Source organism: Arvicola amphibius, chromosome 2 (assembly GCF_903992535.2).
Source record: "Arvicola amphibius chromosome 2, mArvAmp1.2, whole genome shotgun sequence".
In the NCBI taxonomy this organism is placed as follows: domain Eukaryota; kingdom Metazoa; phylum Chordata; class Mammalia; order Rodentia; family Cricetidae; genus Arvicola; species Arvicola amphibius.
This window is the reverse complement of record NC_052048.2, coordinates 78692702-78707382: the sequence shown is the minus strand read 5'-3', so window position 1 is coordinate 78707382 and position 14681 is coordinate 78692702. Positions and strand designations below refer to the sequence as shown.

The window sequence follows — 14681 nt, the reverse complement described above, 5'->3', positions numbered from 1 at the left end:
AGCTACATTGGCTCATTAATACCTACAATTATGTATAAAATGATCCTGTAATGATTTATGTTCTTTCTAGAATTGTACTATATTTGACAGCCCCTGCCATAAAGGGTAACATAACAAGAAAATTCTACAATATATAACACAGGAATCAGAATAAAGTTCAAGTAATAGACTAGTGCTGCTCTTTGTTGTTCAAAGATGAGTTATTTCCCCATAAAGACACATATACTCTGATCTGAGACTAAAGACAACAACAGGCCAATAATGAATCTTTTGGGCAGTCCTGTGGCTAAGTCCCACTATTGCTGATTTGCATGTGACAAGACCACAGCCCTCTGTACCAATAACTTCTTCATAGACAGGTCATAGCCTGAGCTGGACTCAGCCTCAGACTCATCACACACAGACATGATGATCTCCACTCCTCTCCTGGGGTTGCTCTTTCTCTGGCTTTCAGGTAAGGAAGACAACACTGGAAATTTATTCATTTGAGTGTGGTCAGTCCTTCATTGTCTCTGTGAAAGTTTTCTTAGCATAATTCATTGTGTGGGAAATTTGTTTTCAATTTCCAAACTCAGGTGGCAGATGCGACATCCAGATGACCCAGTCTCCAGCCTCCCTTCTTGTGTCTCTGGGAGACACTGTCACCATCACATGCCAGGCCAGTCAAAACATTTATGGTGGTTTGGCATGGTATCAGCAGAAACCAGGGAATCCTCCCAAGCTCCTGATCTATGGTACAAACAGCTTGGCTGATGGGGTCCCAACGAGGTTCAGTGGCAGTGGATCTGGCTCACAGTATTCTCTGAAGATCAGTGGCCTGAAGTCTGAAGATGTTGCAACTTATTACTGTCAACAGTATTACAGTTGGCCTCCCACAGTGATTCAAGTCATGACAAAAATCACCCAGGAAAACAGAAGTAGGAGCCCAGGCTGACCAAATTGTTCCTTCTTGTTTCTGCAGCTGCCGATTCTGTTTATTAAGTTATTAATGTCAATGTGATGCTTTGTGCAGGGGTCAGAGGAATTTTTCTATGACATAAATCTCTGTCCTCTTTCCAAACACGAGCACTAAAATTACAGGTCTTCTTTTCATTACCTCCATAAAAATAGAAAAAAAAATGTATTCCTGAGTAATAGAAAAATATGAACAGCTAAAATTCATACAATAGAGATGTTAACACTCACACACGCACACACACACACGCACACACACACACAAACACACAGGCAATCATAAACATACAATCACATGCAGCTGGGATAATCTTTGTTAGGATATTAATATATAACTATGTTACAATCAAGCTATGTCAAAATCCCAAGAAAGAATGCTCAGATGCTGGCCTATTGGTTAAGAGCACTGGGTACTTTCCTTTAGGAGCTGGGTTTGATTACCAACAGCCACATTAATGCCAGAAACTGAATGTAACAACAGTTCAGAGGTATTGGACACCCTTTTCTGGCCTCCAATGGCATTGTAGTAATATGGTACACAAACATATATAATGGTAAGAAATACATAAAATAAAAATAAATACATCTTAAATATTTGAAAAACTCCAAAGGACTAGCATTTGGTTAAAATGATACTGGAAACAGACTATTCTCAGAATCTATACTCCATTTTTTCTGAGGACAAGTCTTTCTGAGTACATGGTTCTCGGCTATGGTGTCAAATGTCATATCATATGAACAGAAGGAAGGAGCTTTCCTTCTTTACCTGTTTGTTTCTTTTCTCTCCTTGCAAGGAGGACAGGTGTCTTAGTTACTTTTCTGTTGTTGTGACATGACACCAAGACCAAGTCTATTTATAAAAGAAATAATTCATTTCTGGGACTTTTACTTCTAGAATGTTAATCCAGGACCAACATTTAATAAGCATGGCATCAGGCAGAAAGGCAGGGCTCTGGAGGAGAAGGTAACTGTATACTTCTTTATCTGTAAGTAAGAGTTGGAGCAAGACAGAGAGATAATTGGGGATGGTTTGAGCTTTGGAAATCTCAAAGCACATACCAAGTGACATAACTCCTCCAACAAAGACACAAACAGGGTTTCAAAACAGGGAATAAGTAGTAAAATGTGTGTACCTATGGGCAATATTTTCATTTAAAGCACCATAGCAAATTTCAAGCCCCAAATTATAAAGAAAATCAAAGATTAGATAAGAAAAACTTTAAGAAAAGACTGAGTCAAAGTGGGCAGGTATGTGTAGGGGTAGCTTAGCACACAAGGACCTCATTGGGAAAGATTTGCAAGCACATTCCTTTCCAAACAAAACAGTTATCAACTAGAGCTATAATTTCATGAAGTTTCATTCACACCACTCTCTAAACAAAGAAAAGAATTCATTTCAATCTTGCCTTCATAATAGCCTCAAGTATGGCTAAGTACATCAAAAAAGAGAATAAAATAGGAGTAGTTAACCAATTCAGGCTACAACTCATTTTGTGTAGTAAAAATAAAATTTGGAAAAAAAAAAGATGCCCTTGAAATGCTGGAGCATACATGGGAAGCCTGTATATGGCAGTTTTGTTGAACTTGTCTATATTGAGTTTCAAGGTCTAAATTGATGAGTATGACTAACCAGGTCTCTTCCTTAGGAGTGTACCAGATCTCATTACAGATGGTTGTTAGTCACAGTGTGGTTGGTAGGAATTGAAGTCAGGAACTTAACAGCAGGCAGTGTTCTTAACTGCTAAGCTATCTCTCCATTTTATGGAAAACATCTTATATATTGTCCTATTCATATGCATGGTTTATTTTGCATATTATTACAAACAATTGCATCAGGGAAAAAGCACATTAACACTGAACAAAGCAATTCATTAAAAACAGACAACCATATACATCAGACTTTTCAGCAACCAATACCACCTCCTTCTGGATAAATTATCTATTGAGAAAATTTTATACAGACTCTGCTGCCTGTGTCAGTGTTTTCCTCCTATTCTTCCTTTTGAATATGAATAGAACTCATTCTTGCTTTACTATATGTGTGCTTCTTCTTTGCTTTGAATAAGACACCAAGAACCTAAGAGCCACAGGTACAAACAAATCACAGGCAACATGAGTGAGGCCAGTGGAAAGAAGTAAACAAGGATCAAGTCAAAACAGTAGTCATTGCTCCCAGAATTTTAAAATTTGCAATTTCTAACAAATAAGTATTCTATTTGAGCTTAGGAGGATGCAAAGAGGTGGTATTTTACCAATGATATGATATAATTATATTGAGTCTGTGAGATAGAAGGGAAAGTTAACATATAACATATATATATATATATATATATATATATATATATATATATATGCTTCTGAAGATGCCCATGGTCATATCAGTGAAGCAGCAGATGGCAGTTGACTTCTGGGTGTCAGTCCACCAGAAAGCAAATAAATCCATCATGAGTGAATATTGGATAGGAAGAAACTTGAGACCACAGTGTTCAAAATGGATTTTGCTTCTGCTGTGCATTTACATGTTTGCTGCTGCTATCTTTCTCTGGTTACTGGCATGGTGTGAATGGGAGTAAGGAGATCCACAATGCCTGTAATATAGTATGTATATCTCTTGGAAACTTCTTATTCTCCTGGGAATTTTTGCTGTCCCTTAATATGAAGATGATTCCTTGCTAAGCTGCAATTGTCTAACTGATAATTATATTAGTTTATGTAGAGCTTTGATGAGTAAAAATAAATACAAGTATATGTTACACAGTTAATGCCTATGAATTTCACCTATGGAGCTGCATAGATCATAGCTAAAGTTAATGATAAAGAAAAACAATTTAGTCCCTGGAACAAAGCTTGCATGATTTCCTGTAATGTTAATGCTGAAAGATGCAGTCACAGTTTTTGTTGTGCACCACCAACTAAAACAAGGCCTTAAAATAACTTCAGGTTATATCAGATGTTTTGATGATAGCTTAGAAATGAAAAGCCCCAGAAAATACTTTAAAATTTACAAGGATACATAGCTAATGTCCCAAATTCAAAGAAGTCCAATAGTCACTAGCTCATAATTAGGGTTGGTTAATGACTAAGGGTAATAATTAATCACATAACATTTTTGCTCTCAATCTTATGAAATGAAAAAAAAACTATTGGTGAGTTGGTAAGCACCCTTAGGATTTAAAGTTGAACTGTCTATTTCTTTTTTTTTTCAGTTATAGGATTATACTTTTAAAAATATTCTTAATACACAGAAAGGTATCCCAAGGACAGATTACATGGTACTTTATTAACCTTAATTTTTTCAATGCTAATGAGAAAGGCAGAATGACTGGGGTTAGACATTGGAAAGTAGAAAAAAACTACTGAATTTAACCAGCCTACATATTTTAATTTTTTTTGTTGTTTTTTTTTGTTTTTTTTTTATTTTTTCTCATGGTTTATTTTTTTTTATATTTAAAAATTTCCATCTCCTTCCCTCCTCCTCCCCCCTCCCTCCCCTCCTCCTCCCCCTTCCCTCCCCTCCTTCTCCCACTTCCCTCCCCTCCCCTCCACCCATACCTCCCCTCCCTCCCTCTCAAATAAAAGTTTAGATTGGTGATTCTTTTAAGATTGCTTGTAAGATTATCCTGCAAGATAACAAATAGAATGATTGGTCCTTTCTTTGTAACCATAACAAGCACCCTGTCAATAAAAGAATACCTAGTTTACATCATGTTAGTCTATTAAAAATTGATTGTGAATGAATGTATATAGGTACTTGGGATAATTTGTTTTCACCTGTAAAAAGTAATATGTTTAATCATGTTAATGGAAATGAAAAACATGCTGTTTTCTTTCTTTTTTTTAATTACATTCATGAATATACCCAAGAGATGCCCAGTCATACAACAAAAGCATTTGTTCAACTATATTCATTGCAGCATTATTTGCAAAAGCAAGAACCTGGAAACAAACTAGATGCTCCTTAATGGAATAATGGATAAGAATGTGTGTCACATATACACATTCGAGTACTACTCAGCAGTAAAAAAAAAACAAAAACAATGACATCTTAAATTTTGCATGCAAATGGATGGAAATAGAAAACACTGTCCTGTGTGAGATTACCCAGACCTAAAAATATGAATATGGTATGTACTCACTAATTAGTGGATTCTAACCATAAAGAAGGGACATTGAGTCTATATTTCATTATCCCAGAGAACCTAAGTAATAAGATGAACCTAAAGAAAAGCATATATAGATCCTCCTGGAAATTGGAAGCAGACAAAAGCGCCAGGCATTAATTGTGAGCATGAGGGTGGGGTAAGGTGAGGGAAGCAAAGATGGGAAGAGAGAAGGGAGCAGGTGAGGGTTGGGGAGATTGGGGGAGTGTGGTGGTTGACATGGAGGAAGTACGGATGTGGGAGCAGGGAAGGAGATATCTTAATTAAAGAGAGGCATTGTGGGCTTGGCAAGAGGCTTGACTCTAGAGTGGTTCCCATATGTACACAGGGATGCCCCCAGATAGGACCCTGGGCATTGGAGGAGATTCTGCCTTAACTGGTCTTGTCCCAAAGTCAGAATGATGGCTATCTTGAAAATCAATATAGAACCTTTGTCCCATGAGACAGAATCCCACATGAGAGCACTGGAATGAGCTCCCAAGGTCTAGTTGAAGAGCAGAATGAGAGAGAATATGAGCATGGAAGTCTCGACCACAAGGGGTTGGTCCATCCACTGAGACAGTGTGCCTGAACTAATGGTAGCTCACCAAATCCAGCTGGACAGGGACTGAATGGGCATGGTATCAAACTGGACCCTCTAAATGTGGCTCAAAATTGAGGCAGACTGAGAAACCATCAATAATGTCACTGGGATTTGTCTCTCCTGCATGTACTGGCTTTTTGAGACCCTATTCTATTTGGATGCATACCTTCCTAAGCCTGGATAGAGGGGGAGAGCCTTGGATTTCCCACATGGCAGGTTATCCTGCCCTCTCTTAGGACTGGAGAGTAAGGGGATAGTGAGTGGGAGAGAAGTGGGAAGAGGGGAGGAAGTGGAAATTTTGATTGGTATTATTTATAAATAATAAAAAATTATCAGGGAAAAAAGTACCACCTCCCTAGGATTTTCCAAGAAGTTGAGTGGGTTTTTTCTTCAGCATATTGATCTTCTTCCCAGTGTTTCTTTCATTTTGAACCATCACCAAGTAGTTGGAGAAGCATTTGACCACCTCTTCTGACAATATGTAGATGAGTACCCACCACTTTGGTGTTCTGGAATTTAGGCTTATGGTTCTCATACCTCAGTTCCTGCAAGATTGGTGACAGGCACCCACTGAGTGTGCTTGTCTTATAATTCATAAAAAAGCATTTTTGTCTAAGAATGAGAATCCTAAACATGACATTACCAACCAGATTTCATTTTTTCCATTAAATTTGCATTATTTCACTTTGTATGTTCATATAATGTGCATATGGTAGCATGTGTTACGGGTTACCCAAGTGGTAAAGAATGAATATTTGTGTGGTATCTGGTCATCAAACATATTATCTGACTTGAGTAGTAGGCAGATTTCTCATATGCTTAAGATGTGATGTGATTTTTATTAGAAAGTTATTTGGATTTACTCCAAATTTTCCTTTATTATACTATATACAATATGCATGTATATGTTTTTATTCTACTATACAAATTTTCAAGAATGCATTTCTGTTTGGCATTTGGAAGATGAATGTTTGGAATAAAGGTACCCAGAGTATGGTTTTCATCACGAGATTCCTTTTAATAAATTGTGTTAGTTAACAGAGCTGTAGTAATATTTTAAAAAATAGGATTTAAAACAATAGCAGCAGGTGGGTTCTCTCATTGGATGATAGAATGCTATTATCACTTTCTATGAATTGACCTCTATCCAAAGTTTTTAGGAAGGTTTCTTCCCTTTGCCATTTCCTGGTTATAGAGGCTGCAGTTTCTGTGATTGAAAGTAGGAAAACAGATAATACACAACAACCTACCTGACTTCTCTACCATAACCTTACTCGGATATTCTGAATCAAGTTCACCTGTAATGACTGTCATCAGAATCACTAACCAATATCAACAGATGGCTCAACTCACCCACAAATTTTGGAGTGTTGCGAGAGCTCCTTCTGCTCCTTCAGCCAATAGCCGCTGAGATACCAGCCCATTGGAGCGTGGTCTCTCTTTTTAAAAATGCGGCCACTTCCCTCTGCTCTCTCTCTGGCTTCCGGCTCTGCTTCCAGCGACTAGGCTCCCTTCCTGATTGCGCAGAGGGCTGTTGGCTGGGACGGTGATCTGTAAGTTTTTTCCCCTTTAAATAAATAACCATTTTATTAATCATAATTCCAAACTGGTGTGGGATTGTTTGTGACTTATGCCTTCATCTGGCACCCGAACATTGGTTTTAGGACCCCTCCTTCACCCACACGGCTGCCTGCCGCCAGCTCCATGTGGCTCCAGCCCTTCCTCCCTCAGCTGTGGCCTGTGCCTTTCTCTTTACATGCCTCAGATTGGCTTCCAGTCCCCACACACCCTATCATTTGCCTCCCCACGTGAATTTAAACTCCACAGGCCCAGACAATCTCTACTCGCCTGGTTCGCTCTTACTGAGTCATTTTTAAATCTCCCTTGCGAGCCAGAGTGAAGGCAGTTGCCAAAAACTGCATCCCCTCAGGGCAACTCTGTCATGTGAAGGCCATATGCGGCTTTCGGGTTGCTCGTCTCTACCCCTGGGTTCTGGGTTTCTGGTTCCTTGTAAGGAATTGATTTAATTACATTTTCTTTGTTGAGCAACTTGTATTTCCCAGTTTTTAACAAATACTAAGGCGGACACTGAAACAGGACCCCGTTTTAGTCACTTTTGCAGGGGTTTTAGTCACGACTCTGCAACAGCGCCACCTCCTGGACAATAGGTAATATGGAAATTTTTGTTTCCAACGCAAATTTTACTATTTTGTTTAGTAATACAATGTTTTATATCATGCAAGGTTTATATGACTATGGGGATACCTTAATTTGCTGGTTACTAGGTTTCAGTATTCTTTTCAATATTCTATCATTAAGGAAGAATATGGCACTCCTACGAACCATACAATCTTTACTAGAAACTCAGGCAGGTCAGGAAATTCAGGATTTAAGAGAGCCAATAATAAAAGAGACTTGAAAAGATTGAAGAAATTAGTGGAGCTGGTCAACAGAGTGAGGAGGCACAAGGACAGGATACAATGCCACCACCAGCTATTAGAACTGGCTTACCCAGGGTTTTAGTGACATACCCTGTAATTTATTCTGACAAAGCATCAATTTCTAAAGGCTCAAAGGGAGTCAAAGAAGCTAGATGGAAGCCAATAGAAATAAATGATGTAAAAGAAATCAAGCAAGCTGTCATTAGTTATGGCTTGCACTCTGCATTTGTTAAGGAAATGATAAGGACTTGGGCTTCTAATGTCAGAGCTACACCCCATGATTTCTCTCAGTTAGTGTCTGCAGTTTTAGATGATGGTCCTTCCTTGATGTTTGGAATTTATTTCAGAGAAGAATCCAAACATATGGAACAGCAAGGAAGAGCAAAAGGCATGGAAGTTTCCCAAGATTAAATTCTTGGTGTAGGAGTGTATGCTGATCCACAGGTCCAAGCTCTTTATGATGAAGAAGTATCGTCATTATGTCACACGGCAGCCTTAAATGCTTGGAATAGAATACAAGATCCAGAAGTCCAGTTGGAATGGGACTGATGGAACAGGGGACCAAACCGGACTCTCTGAATGTGACTGATGGTGGAGGAGGACTGAGAAACCAAGGACAACAGCGATGAGCATGAACTCTACAGCATGGATGGGCTCACTTTGAGCCTTGTCAGTTTGGTTGCTCACCTTCCTGGACTTAGGGGGTGCTGGGAGGACCTTGGACTTAACATAGTGAAGGGAACCCTGATGGCTCTTTGGCTTGGAGAGGGGCGGAGTGAGGGTATGGGTGGAAGGGAGGGGAGGGAAGGGGGAGAAGGAGGAGAGGAGATGGAAATTTTTAATAAAAAAAATGAGAAATAAAAGGAATAATATTTTTTCCACTCCTGAGTACCTTCTTATAATTGATGGTTGTTTAGTACCAAGAACAGTGATAATCATTTATATTTCTCCATTCATATATTTATCATTATGTTATGACCTACAGACTCTCTGTGTACTGGGAATATAGAGCTCTGTTGCAATCATTCCATGACAAATTATAGCTTTTTCAAATTTTCTTACAAAAGAGTTCTGATAGTATAGTCATGTTATATGAGATTCTAGAAATAAAAACAGACCATTAATACATAGTTAGAACAAACTCTTCAGGATTTGTTTGATGTGTTCAGTAAAGAAAAATTATCAAAAAGAACTTTTCATACTTGTGCATATATTGTAGATCTTCATCATGACAGATACAGCATGAATGCTTTTTTTTTACCTTGTGATTTTTTTATTCACTTAATTCATTATTTGAAATTTTACACTAAACATTCATTGTACTATGAATACAAAAGTTATAAATTGTACATTGAATATAAACCTCTGTATTCACCTAAATGCCTTTCTGCATATTCATTTGTGAAAATACATGGGACTTTTAAATTAGTATGATTGTTTTAACTTGAACAAATTTGTATTTTTTTCATTTTTGTTAATTATATTATTTACATATTTTTAAATTTTATTTATTTATTTTACTTCAGGAACAGTTTTACCTCCTTCCTCTCTTCCCATTCCTTTCCCCAAACTCCCCATTGCTCCCCTCCCCAATCTTCTACTCCTACCTTTCTGCTCAGAAAGCTGCTGGCATCTCATGGGTATCAGCAAAGCATGATAACAAGTTGCAGTAAGACTAAGCACACCCTCTTGTATTTAGTCTGGGAAAGGCAATCTAGCACAATGAATAAGTTCCCCAGATCCTGCCAAAGCATTATGGGCAGCACTTGCTTTTATTTTTAGGAGCCCCACAAATAGAAAAGGCTACACAACTGTCACACATATCTAGACTCCTTGGGTTGGTCCCATATAGGCTCCTTGGTTGTTGGTTCAGGCTCTGTGAGTTCCTGTGAACTTTGATAGTTGTTTCTGTGGGTTTTCCTGTGAAGTCCTTGACCCCTCTGACTCTTACAATCCTTTTTCCTTTTCTTCAGTGTGTTTCCTTGAGTTCAACCTAATGCTTGACTGTGGGTCTCTGCATATTTTAGCACCAGTTACTGGATGAAGTTTCTCTGTTGACAATTGGAGTAGTCACCAATCTGACCATAAGAGATGTAGAGTTCTGGGTACCTATTTATTATTGCTAGGAGTCTTAGCTGGGATCATCATTGTAAATTCCTGGGAATTTCCCTTGTATAAGGTTTTTACCTGACCCTCTAAAATCCCCAATTAATAGTCATCTCTTCTACTTCATTGAAGACCCCAATGCAATTGCTAAAATTTCCATCCCCAACTACCCAAATCCATCCTTCCTTCCTATGGAGATGCATGTGTTCACCCCACCCCATGGGGTTTTCTTCTTACCTAGCCTCTATAGGACTGTGGATTGTAACATGGTTATCCTTTACTTTTCAGTTAATATCCACCTATGAGTAAGTACATACCATGTTTGTCTTTCTGAGTCTGGATTATATCATGTAAGATGATTTTTCCTAGTTCTAATCATTTGTCTTCAAATTTCCTGATGTCATTTTTAACATTTAAATAATACTACATTGTGAAATGAACAATATTTTATTTATTCATTCTTCATTTGAGGGACATCTAGGTTGTATCCATGTTCTGGCTACTAGAAATAAAGTTGCTATAAAGATAGTTGAGCAAGTATCTTTATAATATGATTAGGAATCCTTTAGGCAAATGCCCAACAGTTGTATCACTGTGTATTGAGGTAGATTGATTGCAAGTTGTCTGATAAAACATGTCATTGATTTGCAAAATGACTGTGTATAGTGATATTTTATTCATGTTTTGATAAGTTAAGCTTGCCCTTTTTGTCTCTGGATTTTCATTATTCAGCTACAACTGTACAAATTTGCATTTCCAAATTATGGATAATGAACAGCTTTTGTCCCAGAAGTGGTGTGGGACAATGGTCTGTATTCTGTCAATTATATTTTAAATAAATGCTGTTGCAGCTGGTTTGTTGTCAGGGACCTTGAGATGCCATATATATGGCAATAAACATGGCTGCAGCCAGTACCTCTGGCATGAGGCTGAAATCTCAGATAGCTAAGGAATGGGTTTGATCCAGCCGTCAGAACCACAGCTTTAATACTCTCCATATTGCTAAGAAAATCAAGATTCATGTGGCCAGAAGAAGAGAGATATACAGTAGAAGAAAAATTCAAAAATGAATAAAACCTCTAAATGTTTTAGATTATGTTAAAAATATATGCAGACTAAAGGTTAAAGTCCTTAAAATAAAAAGAAAGAAAGAGAGTATTTGGGTGTGTTGGTACACACCTTTAATCTCAACACTTGGGAGAGAGAGGCAGCCATACCTCTGTGAGTTCAAGGTATGGTGGCACAAGTCTTCAATCCCAAAGCTTTGAAGACAGAGGCAGACAGACCTCTGTGAGTTCAAGGCATGGTGGCACAAGTCTTTAATCCAAAAGCTTTGAAGACAGAGGCAGACGGACCTCTGTGAGTTCAAGGTGTGGTGGCATACACCTTTAATCCTAGCACTTCAGAGGCAGAGACAGCAAGGTCTTGTTGAGTTCAAGGAAACCTGGTCTACAGAGTTAGTTCCAGGCCAAAGATATACAGACGACCTGTCTCAAAAATTAAAAGTAAAAATAAAAAAATAGAGGTTAAAGTAATGCCACATAAAGATGGAAAATGCACAGAGATTCTGGATACTGTATATTATCATGCTCTGTTTGAATTGTTTGAATGCTGAGGAAGAAGCAACAGGTGCTAAAAGATATTTGTTTATGTGTTGCCAGATTAATCCAAGATAGGTATTTTGAAAATAACTTGACCTCAAAATTGAAGTCAAAATGTATGTTACTTTGGAGAAGAGGATTTGCTTTTGTTTCCACAGGAAATGAGAGGCTGTGGATTCATTCTGAGTCAAGAAAATCAGGTTTAATCAAGGAAGACCACCAGAGAAATCTCTGGTAGGAATAGATGGCCCAGATGACTGATTTCTACATCCAGAACAGGTTGAAGACTGCTGCCTGAGATGATCAAGACTCACATGATACTCCAATCAGGACTTGATCATAATTCTAATTTTTCTTTAGGTCCCCATAAGATTATCAATGCCCCATCAGCAGGAAGTAGCCTGAAACAGTATGCCAACATTCCCCCAAAAAAATGGACTTTGGATATTTTCCTTTGTTTAAAAAAAAAAGTGGGAAGTGGTGTGGGAAGTGGTCTGTATTCTGTTGCAGGAAGTATAGGCGGGACATCCGGACAGCAATTAGAGTTGGGTCAATGAGAACAGGAGAATTTTGGGAAGAAAGGATCCCATTCCTGGCTGGTCCTGTCCAGACACCAAAGAAGGAAGATGTAACCTGCCCTGCTGAAAAAGGTTCCGAGCCATGTAGCTAACATAGACCAGAATAATGGGCTATATAAGTTATAAAAGTTAATAAGAAGCCTGAGCTAGCCGGGCGGTGGTGGCGCACGCCTTTAATCCCAGCACTCGGGAGGCAGAGGCAGGCGGATCTCTGTGAGTTCGAGGCTAGCCTGGTCTACAAGAGCTAGGTCCAGGACAGGCTCTAAAAAGGCTGCAGAGAAACCCTGTCTCGAAAAACCAAAAAAAAAAAAAAAAAAAAAAAAAAGAAAGAAAGAAAAGAAAGAAGCCTGAGCTAATGGGCCAATAAATTTATAACTTATGGAGACCTCTGTGTAATTTTCTTTGGGACTAAATGGCTGACAGAACTGGGGAGGAAAGAATCCCCAACAAGCAGGCCTTCATGTTACACAGAAGAGTCCTCCATCATAGGCTCTATGTGTCTCTAGGGAAAGATCTACACAATAAAATCAGAATTCTCAATCACTTCTTAGATCGGTAGATACTGATATAATATCTTAATGCATTTTTTATAATATGATGCACTGTGGGAATGAGTGTGCCTAAGAAATAAGCATTAAAAAATAAGCTCTCAACTGTTCAAATTATGACAAATGGATTTCATTCTACTACCTAAGGAGTAGATGGAGATGTTATTTTGTAGGAGATTCTTCTGTATTTGTGCTGCTTTCATTGGTTAAATAAAAAGACTGCCTTGATGTTTTGATAGGACAGCCCTTAGGTGGGTGGAGTAGACAGAACAGAAGGCTGGAAAGAAGAAAAATGTGACAGCTGCCATGAAGGTCTGGCCTGAGATGGACATAGGTTAGAATCTTTCCTGGTAAGCCATGACCTCGAACTCATGGTGCTACACAGATTATTAAAAATGGGTTAGATTGAGATGTGAGAGTTGGCCAATAAGAGGCTAAAAATAATGGGCCAGGCAATAATTAAATTAATACAATTTCTATGTGGTTATTTCACGTATAAGCTAGTTGGGCGGTGGGATGCAGCCTGCTCCCCTCATATTACAGAATGGCACCCATCATGGTTAAGTAATACCAAGTAAAACCTGAGTTTAAGTATAAGCTAGCTGAGTGGTGGGATACAGCCCGCTTCCCTCATACTACAATGTTATATAATCTAGTCTTAAATTTTAAAGTCTGGAGATACAAACATGCATACATACATTTACATACCTGGATATGCTCCTATATACAGTGGTTCAATCAAAAAAAATCATATTTCAAAGCATCATATATTTAATACTTCTTCCAGTATTAGTGGACAGAATTAAAGCATTGTGCATTCTTTTTAATCTCTCTTGTAGTCTTTTTTATGGATCCCTCAAAAAAATTACTATTACCACATAATTTATGGTCACACTTTTCATTTATTTTCTGGTTAATCACTTTCTTAATATTTCCATGTTCCTATTCTGTCTAACACATTTCTTGTGTCTGTCATGATTATCCAGTACTAAATGGATCTCATTTTAACCATGCCTGATTTCTATCACTTACAGAATGGTTGCCTGTGTTTGTAAAACCCTACCACCACCCCATAAAAACTCACACTAAAGCCATTATTTCATTGATATATACATATTCTGAAACACATTATGATTCTAAATCACCTTGTGTATCTTCTAGCTTCATTGTCTTACATGAACTCTTAACAAACAGCTGATATCATTCTGCCATAAAACTAGATTAAGAGGCATATCTTATTATCTGAAAGATTTGGTGCTCACGGTATTTCCAAGTTTAGGAACCATTGTACATTAAAGGACAATAAATGACAGTTCTGAGAAACTTATTTTTTAAAGACAGTAACTCTTGTTTACTGTTGTTAATAAAGCAGAAGACTCAGAAGAACATTCAGCATCGATATAATCCTAGAAACAATTCCTGAATCTAGGAAGGAAATTTATATACACATTTGGAAAGGAAGAGTCTCCATGACATTGGATGCTCTTGATATAAGTAATTTCTGTATAGTTGAGTGGTCATAAATAAGTAAAATTACATTGAATTCCCAAAAGGATGTTTTAAATATAAGAGATTCTGGTGTTCCTGACAAATCTCATCTTCAAGATATATTCCATAACTTTTTTGAGAATCATTATGAGCATGAAACTGCATGTTGAGTTGTAGAGCTCAATGGATACATCAACATAGCACTCCAACACCCAAGGCTCA

General features: G+C 37.9%; 1 gene segment (V, D, J or C); it reads left to right on the top strand.

Annotated features, from left to right (window-relative positions):
• Positions 1 to 384: 384 nt before the first annotated feature.
• On the top strand, positions 385 to 934 carry LOC119807239. The segment is given in 2 exon segments: positions 385 to 454; positions 576 to 934. Coding segments are annotated over 2 exon segments (408 nt in total).
• The last annotated feature ends 13747 nt before the right edge of the window (positions 935 to 14681 follow it).